This window comes from Oreochromis niloticus, linkage group LG12, assembly GCF_001858045.2.
Source record: "Oreochromis niloticus isolate F11D_XX linkage group LG12, O_niloticus_UMD_NMBU, whole genome shotgun sequence".
NCBI classification, from domain to species: Eukaryota; Metazoa; Chordata; class Actinopteri; order Cichliformes; family Cichlidae; genus Oreochromis; species Oreochromis niloticus.
The window spans coordinates 36,095,477-36,104,773 of NC_031977.2; the positions used below are offsets into that span (position 1 = coordinate 36,095,477).

General features: G+C 42.6%; 1 protein-coding gene across 1 annotated transcript; it reads right to left on the reverse strand.

Annotated features, from left to right (window-relative positions):
• Window positions 1-4,951: 4,951 nt before the first annotated feature.
• LOC100700901 (granzyme K) lies at window positions 4,952-7,630 on the reverse strand. Its single transcript, XM_019365439.2, has 5 exons — window positions 7,442-7,630; window positions 7,132-7,273; window positions 5,989-6,127; window positions 5,457-5,726; window positions 4,952-5,360 (listed from the first exon to the last, which is right to left on the reverse strand). Exons 1-5 carry the CDS (start codon window positions 7,503-7,505, stop codon window positions 5,208-5,210), a joined length of 768 nt encoding a protein of 255 aa, XP_019220984.1. The 5' UTR covers window positions 7,506-7,630; the 3' UTR covers window positions 4,952-5,207.
• Between the last annotated feature and the right edge of the window lie 1,667 nt (window positions 7,631-9,297).

The window sequence follows — 9,297 nt, forward strand, 5'->3', positions numbered from 1 at the left end:
TCTATAAAGCTGCCTGGAACTAACAAAGGGGTGAAGATTGTTTCAGAGGGACACCGGCCTCGTCTTCCCTTCTAGAAGTGCATGCTTAAATGAAGATGAATAAAGATGAATAAAGATTTTGTAAGAATAACTACTGAAGTTCCGGTGCCATTTCTGGATCCCTCGACGAATGAAGAACCGGGGCAAAACTGATTTCGCAACATTTGCCACGTTACTCTAACCACTCGGTTATTTTGACAATCATTGACAGGTTCTCCAAGGCTGCCCATTTCATCCCTCTGACTAAACTCACTTCTGCCCTTGAAAGCGCTCGCTTACTCATTGATCATGTTTTTAGGTTACATGGGATTCCTCGGGACATTGTTCCAGACAGGGGGCTCAGTTTGTTTCTCGTGTGTGGAAGGCCTTTTGTGCAGCTTTGGGGGTGGGGGTGAGCCTTTCCTCAGTCTATCGCCCACAGTGCAATGGACAGACTGAAAGGGCAAAGGGCATGAGTTGAAGGGAAGTCATGAACTGTTTCTGACAAATAACACCAGGATCCTTTTTTATGTGTTGATAATGTCACCGTCAACAAAAGGGTCAGGGTGTTTCCAAATCAAAAACCCTGGATGAATAGCGAAGTGCAATCCCTCCTAAAAAGCCGCAACACTGCCTTCAAGTCAGGGGACAGGGCTGCGTATAGGGCGGCCAGGGCAGACCTGAGTAGAGGCATCAGGAAAGCTAAGGCTGCCTATAGGAGGAGGATTGAAGATCACTTTGCTGACAACGACCCCAGAAAAATGTGGCAGGGGATCAATCACATTACCAACTACAGAAGCAACAACCAGGCGACATCTAGGACTGATGCCTCGCTGGCTGAGGATCTAAATCGTTTCTTCGCCCGCTTTGAGACGACCAGACCCTCAGCTGTCACACCACTTCCACCCGCCCCCAGCACCGGCACACTAACACTTAGGGAGCATCAAGTGAGGTGTGTTCTAAGGTCAGTGAATCCCAGGAAGGCGGCAGGTCCTGATGGAATACATGGAAAGGTTCTCAGAGCATGCGCTGACGAACTGACCGGAGTCTTCACTAAAATCTTCAACCTTTCCTTGTCATTAAACACCGTCCCGCCCTGCCTCAAAACCTCCACCATCATCCCCATCGCCAAGAAGACAGCTGTGGTCAGCCCAAATGATTACAGGCCTGTTGCACTTACACCTGTAGTGATGAAGTGCTTTGAGAGACTGGTCTGTCAGCACATCAGGGCCGGTCTGCCTCCCACTTTGGACCCCCACCAATTTGCCTACAGGACTAATCGATCCACCGAGGACGCTATCACCATAGCGCTCCACACTGCGCTGAGTCACCTGGAGCACAGAGGAAGCTATGTGAGAATGCTCTTCCTGGACTTCAGCTCAGCATTTAATCATATCATCCCGGAGATCCTGGTCCAGAAACTGTCTCACCTGGGACTCTCCACCCCCATCTGCCTCTGGATCAAGGACTTCCTGACAAATAGACCACAGTCTGTCCGACTCGGCCCCCACCTGTCCAGCACCATCACACTCAGCACCGGGTCTCCACAAGGATGTGTTCTGAGTCCCCTCCTGTTTACGCTCTACACATCCGACTGCTCCCCTACCCATCTCTCAAACACCATCATAAAGTTTGCGGACGACACCACTGTGGTTGGACTCATCTCAAGGGGGGATGAGTCGGACTACAGAGATGAGGTCAACAGACTGACTGAGTGGTGTTCAGTTAATAACCTCCAACTGAACACCACGAAAACTAAAGAACTTATCTTGGACTTCAGGAAGGGCAGAGCAGACCCGGCCCCACTTTACATTCACGGGAACCGTGTGGAGAGGGTACACTCCATGAGGTTTCTGGGCGTGCAGATCTCTGATGATCTCTCCTGGACTGCAAATACCACTGCGGTGGTAAAAAAGGCCCAGCAGCGTCTCCACTTTCTGAGAGTGCTCAGGAGGAACAACCTGGAGGAGAGGCTGCTGGTGACATTCTACAGAGCCACCATAGAGAGCATCCTAACGTACGGCATAACAACATGGTATGCAGGGTGCTCAGCTGCAGACAGGAAAGCACTGCAGAGGGTCATCAACACAGCCCAGAAGATCACTGGCTGCTCTCTGCCCAGCCTGGAGGTCATTGCAAACTCTCGGTACCTCAGCAGAGCTGGCAATATCATCAAGGACCATTCTCACCCCAGCAATCAGCTGTTTGAACTATTACCGTCAGGCCGACGGTACAGGTCACACAAAACCAGGACAAACAGATTCAGGGATAGCTTCTTTCCCAGAGCCATCACCGTAGTAAATAAGCACAAAAACAATTGAACCTGCTTAGCTATACCATACTGTCACTGTCATTATATTAATGCTGCTATTCATACTGTCATTATATTAATGCTGCTATCCTGTAAATATATCGTACTTACTATTGTTTTATTGTAGCTTTTATATTTTACATTTATATTTATTATTGTATTTTGCACCAAGGGAGTGGCACTCCAATTTTGTTGTACCCTGTACAATGACAATAAAGGCTATTCTATTCTATTCTATTCTATTCTATTCTATTCTATTCTATGTAGCTGACAGCTACGTGTGCAGGGGCGGGTCTAGCAAAGTGTTGCCAGGGGGGCCAGGTAGGGCAATAACAGGTAAAGGGGGGCACAAAGAAATACTTTTCTTTCTTATTCTTATTCTTATTTGAAATGTCTCGCTTTTATTAAATAAATATCTGAATCTCACAACCAAAGTTTTCATATGATGAAAAATGTATAGAAATCCATCATTGTATTCAGTAAATATTAAGTCCAGTATACACCCTAGTAAGTTATAGTATTCTTTCCTTTGGGAAGGTACCATCTGTGCAGTCTGCAATTCTGTTGGAGAAAGATGTTGAATCTATTTAATTACTGGAGAAAAATAATAGATTGCTGTGCATTTGTTTTATACGTGCATTAAATTAAAATCGGTTTTGTCAATTAAACATCTTGGGGCACAGGGTGGGGGAGTGGTTCCCTATTTTTTTATTTTCTTTTTTTTGCTGGGAGCTGGCAACCCTAGTAGTGAGGTCTATGTAATTATTAATAAGGTTGTTTTATGTTTTGCTAAGTACTGTTCAGAATACCACAATAGGGAGGACGGTGTAGGTTTAAGTTTATTATAAAGGCTTTATGGCTTTTCCTATAATACCATGGTGGGCTGGTCACCAGTCAAAATGCCTGGGCTGATTTTTTGTCCCAGTCCAGCCATGCTTATGACTCATTCATGTCGACAGCTACTGGTTTCTCTCCTTTTCAGATATGTCTCGGGTATCAGCCACCACTGTTTCCTTCTCAAGAGTTTGGGATCGCAGTCTCGGCAGTGCAGGACAACTACTTAAGTAGTCTGGCTTTTGTAGAATGTTTTATGTCTTGATATTTTTGTTTTATTTTGCTTTTTTTGTGTTTTTTTTTATTCCCTTCTGTTTTTATTATTATTATTCATTTTATATATTTTCAGATGTTTATAATTCGGCTGTTTTGGTGAGTCCAGTGATTTTGAGTTCATTATATTATTTATCATTTCTAGTCTTTGGTTTCTTTGTTAGAGTTCTGTCTTATGTTTTATGTCTCTGTGTAATCCTTAGTTGTTATATCCGCTGTGTCCGCCCTGGTCCCACGTCTCTGTTCCCTCTGTTGTAGTGCCTGCCTGTGAGTCTGTGTCTGTAAGCTCAGTCTGTGTTATGTTTCCTGTTTTACTTTGAAAGTCCGTGTCTCATGTAAATGTATCTGGTTTTGCTTCCACTGTTTCATTAGGCCTGATTTGCCCCAGCTGTGTTTCCCTCCTGTTGCTCATTCCCTGACTGCTCCCTCTGTGTATATAAGCCCTGTGTTGTCATCTGTCCGTGTCGTGATCTACTGTTTACTATGCTGTGTGTTCTGTCTGCTTGCCTGAGTTTATGTTTATACTTTGGAAGTTTGTTACTTTGAGTTCAGCATTAACGCTGTTTTGAGTTCACGTCTGTCTCTGGAGTCTGCACTTTGGGTCCTTTTCCTGCCGGCACACAGCCGTTTCATAACAGAAGCATTTTGTTTCTTTGGTTTATAAGGAAAAGAACAGAACAGAAATATATTATTAATATTAATCCTCAGCGTCCTGCTCCTCTGCAAACCTGCCAGTTTTCAGTTTATAGGGTGATTAGCAGCTCTTTATTACACCACACATGAAAACACTTCCTTCTCGTTCTCACGCAGATCATTTCTTCTCTTTTCTTTATCAGGTGTTAAATGCTCTGAAACTCAACGACTCAGAGTTTCTATGTTGAGCTCACAGGATGTGATCTAATCCTCAGTCAGACAGTAAAAACAGACCCATGGGAAATGAGACATGCTGATATTGTTTTAACACCCATGGTCACATTTATCATAAATAATATTAACTATGTTGTTCTAAACTTTAAATAAAGAAGGCTGCTGGAATAATAATGAGATAAACAATTACAAAGACACAGAGTTGATGGAGATGCTGAAATCATGAATCTATGGATGTGCTGGATGTCAGAGATCCTCTGAAACAATGAAAGAAAGAGAGGAGGAAGGAAATGTGTCTTTATTCATGCCTTCATTTTTATTAGAAAGTTATAGAAATATCATTGTTGGTTTTTTAGCACAAACAATTGGAATGAGAAATGAACAAATAAGAAAGCGTGCAGAAATAAGAAAGAATATAATACAGGAGGTGGTGAATCTCTCTGATTGAAGAGAGCAAAATAAAAAGGAATCCTGCAAAATCCTGCAGCAGGAATTACACTGCAGGAATTTGCAGCTTGTAGAAACACTTGGATGGATAACCATGTTTATGTGAGGTCTGTAGAGACAATCAGTAATCTACAAACCATCACAGAGACTGTTTTCATTGTTATATACAGAAAGCTCCCCCCCCCCCCCCCCCCCCCCCCCCCCCCCAGATGGTTTGGGGTCCAGTTAATGTTTGTGCCACATTGTGCCTGCTTTAAGTTCCTTCAATGGCAGTAATGGACTAACCATGAGAGGGTGGCTATCATACTGTATATGTGCAGAGTGTGTAACAATTATAGCAAGCTAGCAGAAGCTAAACTATAATGAAATGTAAGAGAAACACTGAAATGATCAAATGGATAATAAACCATCAAAGGTTCTCATCTTGTGCAGACTGACGCCTGTGGTTTCATGACATTTAGTATGATTTCATTGTCTTCTTGATCCACTGTAGTTGTCTCTCTGAGACAAACGAGTAGACTCCAGGTTTCTTAATGACACCACAACCCGCTCCAAAGGACGTGACTCCAACCAGCGCTCCATCACACAACAGCGGCCCTCCTGAATCCCCCTGCAGCAAGAACAAACACATGACAGTGTTTCAGGTGTTGAGCTGAATGAACATTTACTTCAAACAAGGAAAAATACATGGATTCTTCATACGTACCTGACAGGTATCAGCGACGTTTGTACCATCTGAACCAGCACATATCATGTCTCTGGTGATCTCAGGTCTGTGGTTGTAATAATCACGAGAGTTGCACGTCTGTCTGTCCACCACAGTCACATTGACAGACATGAGGACGTCTGATGTTCGTTTTGTTTCGGTTCGTCCCCATCCAGCCACCAGACACCTGCTGCCAGCTGCCGGGTCTCTGATGGTTTTGCCTAACTTGAGCCATTTGACTGTCCTGGTCAGAGTCACTGGTTCCTGAAGCTGAAAAAGAAACACTGAGTGACACTGATGTATTAACTTTACAGCGTTGGTCTTAAAGCTAATATTTATGGAGCACTGTGCCAAATTCTTGAACCATCATTTATTTGCATGTTTTAATTTGAAAATGGGAAATATGTGCAGTGAGTTATTGAAACGTAAACATACACAGACACACATCATGTAAGGTAAAAACAAATATATTCGCCTTGTTGCATTTTTACTTTACTATTTACTATTTTGGGGCATTACTTTACCACCTTACCTTCAGCAACATGAGGTCGTTGCCCTTGGTTACAAGGGTATAGTTGGGATGTGGAAAAAGTTTCTCAACCTCTCGGATCTGCTTTGAATCTTTCTCCTTTTTCCTGATGGAGTGCACTCCCAGGACCACCTTATATATGCTGTCAAAAAAAAAAAAAAAATCACAGTTTACACATTTAAAGGTTTAATAGATGAGAAGTTTCTATGAGAATAATTATAGTAATGCTATTAGAGTATCTATTAATACATTTGGCTGTTACTAAGTCTCTGATGAATCGGCATCAAATTTTCTTCCAGCTGAAGTGCAAATTTCAACAATATTAAATATTATAAATCAAGAACAAGGGTCCAGTCTGTCTTCCTATACTCCTGCCAGTCTGGTGGTTCTGCTGGCTGGGAGCTGGGAGGGGAGAGAGTTCAGCAGTCTCACAGCCTGGTGGATGAAGCTGTTGGTGAGCCTGGTAGTGCGGGAGCGGAGGCTTCTGTATCTTTTTCCGGAGGGCAGGAGGCTGAACAGACAGTGCGCGGGGTGGGTTGCATCGTTGACAATTGTGATGGCTTTGCGGGTAAGGCGGGTGGTGTAGATGTCTTGCAGGGAGGGGAGTGGTACACCATACATATAGCGCTTTACTGGTCCCTAAGGACCCCAAAGCGCTTTACATATCGAGTCATCCACCCATTCACACACACATTCACACACTGGTGGTGGTAAGCTACATTGTAAACACAGCCACCCTGGGGCGCACTGACAGAGGCGATGTGTTTTCATGAAAGCTTTTGTCTTTCAGGCATTTCCTGGAGACAAACTTTGAGTGATTTCCATAAACACATTTACCAGTTTGGTTTTTGTCTATAATGTAAGAAAACAAGAATATAAGATGAGGAAACACATGTAAATATAGCAACGTGATAAAATGTTAATACTGACCTTCGCAGTAAAATGGTAAGCGGCATCATGTAATAGCAATTTCATTTTTAATGTACTCACTCTAAACCAGTATGTATTATTAGAGTGAGTGTATGGACATTACAATTTATCACAATTAAAAAAGGAGACAATATCTCACACGTCTGTAAAAAATAAATACTGTAATTTTTTTAATAGAAAAAGAAATAAGAAAAAATGAAAAGTTCATGTTCCTACCGAGGGCAGTGGGCAGCCGTCAGCACCCACTGTGGATGGATCAATGTCCCTCCACATGAAGACAGTTTACCTCTTACATAAGCCATGAAAGGCAGTGAGTGCGGCTCAACTTCTTTCCCTTGAATGATCTCAGAACCACGACCTGAAACAAAAAGAAAATATCCAGAAACATAAATCAGCAGATGATCAAGTCAAGAACAGATGAGTGAAAAAAAACACTCTGCACCAAGATATCAGCAATGTGTTATTTGTTGTTTACACAGAACAATTATTAATTAATTAAGTAAAGTACAATAGAAAAGATTCTCACCTGGCTGTGTGATGAAGAGGAGCACACATGAGAGGAAAAGACTGAAATTCATCAGGCAGAACATTTTTCCTGGCTGTGGTAGATCAGATGTTGAATGCAGTGAAACCCACTGTGATGAGTTACACACAGCTGTAAACTGATGAGTGCTGATGTTGTTTTAATGCCTGTGGTCAGACTGGTCATAAGTGATGACCTTCAGCTCTTTTTATATGGTGCATTATCTCACATCAAAACTTGGTGCACCACTTTCAGCAACACGTATGAATGTTTCTAGCAGCAGCTCACAGTTTCAGTGGGTGTGGGTCCACACTTTCAGTTACACTCATGAGTGTTTCTAAATGCTCGTTTTAATTAGAATATTTATGAAAGTAAATGATCTGAAAGGACAGAGCGTACAAACTACTGACCAGTACTTCAGAATAAAAAAACTGAAAACTATTTCCCTCAATCAGCCACACTAATTATTTGATCCCCTGCTGAAACTGATTACAGATTACTCGTTAAGTGTATTAAGCCCACTGAATCATTTCACTCCATGCTAACCTCCTACCACAGTGGGTAAGACCAAAGATCTGTAACAGGACGTCACAGACACGATTGAAGACGTACAGAAGGCTGGGATAGACTACGAGATCATCAGCGATAAGCTTGGTGAGAAGGTGACAAGTGTTGGTGTGATTATTCAGAAATGGAGAAATGTCACTTCCTCAGTCTCTCTATGAACCAGATTACAAGCAAAGACTCTTCAAACGCACCACAGCAGCTTCTAACTTCTCCTTTTCTCCCTGCAGACGCTCCGGCTGTATTCCTACAAACTATGTTTCTGCCGGCAGCTCACCTTCACTCATAAAGCATTATCAGCAAAGTGATCACATTAATATGTAGGGTCAATCATACAGTTAGAACAGATGGACAGTTTAATGCCTCGAACAGCTTATTGCTCAACAAGCCAGATCTGTCATTGTCGCTCTACACGAGTGTTATTGTCCTCGTTTTGTTTTTGTTCTCCTCCTTGTGTCTGTATCACTGTGAAACTAAGCTTAGATTATTGTCATTTTCATTCTGTGCTCTAAAGACTGACGCACATCATGTCAGGATGTTGTTTATAGATGTTTGTGGTGAGTGATGTGTTCAGGGTCCGGGCCAGGGGACTTCTTGCTCTGTGGCTTGTGGTCATATGCAGAATGACTGATGGAGGCAACAGTTACATCTGTCACTGTGAATGACTGAGCAGGTGAATGATAATGGTTTATTTGGCTGCTATGTAGTGTTATTGTTGCTGTTTGAGATTCCTCTTTAAATGAATACATTTTGTGAACACTAGTTTCTCTACCTAGTTAATATTTTTGTCCATTTGTGTTTTCTGTTCATTGCAAAGGTTTGAGGCCCGTTACATAAAAATAGCCCAACATTTAAAAATAGTCAAACATGTAGTTTGTGTGATGGTTGGGGGCTGCTCTGCTGCTGGATGGATCGATGTAATCAGTGGATGGATGAATTCTGCTCTCCACCAGCAAATCATGAAGAATGTTTGGCCACGAGTTCATGTCCTGAAGTTCAATTCAATTCAATTCAATTTTATTTATATAGCGCCAAATCACAACAAAAGTCGCCTCAAGGCGCTTTATATTGTACAGTAGATAGCACAATAATAAATACAGAGAAAAGCCCAACAATCATATGACCCCCTATGAGCAAGCACTTTGGCGACAGTGGGAAGGAAAAACTCCCTTTTAACAGGAAGAAACCTCCGGCAGAACCAGGCTCGGGGAGGGGCGGGGCCATCTGCTGCGACCGTTTGGAGTGAAAGAAGGAAGACAGGATAAAGACATGCTGTGGAAGAGAGACAGAGATTA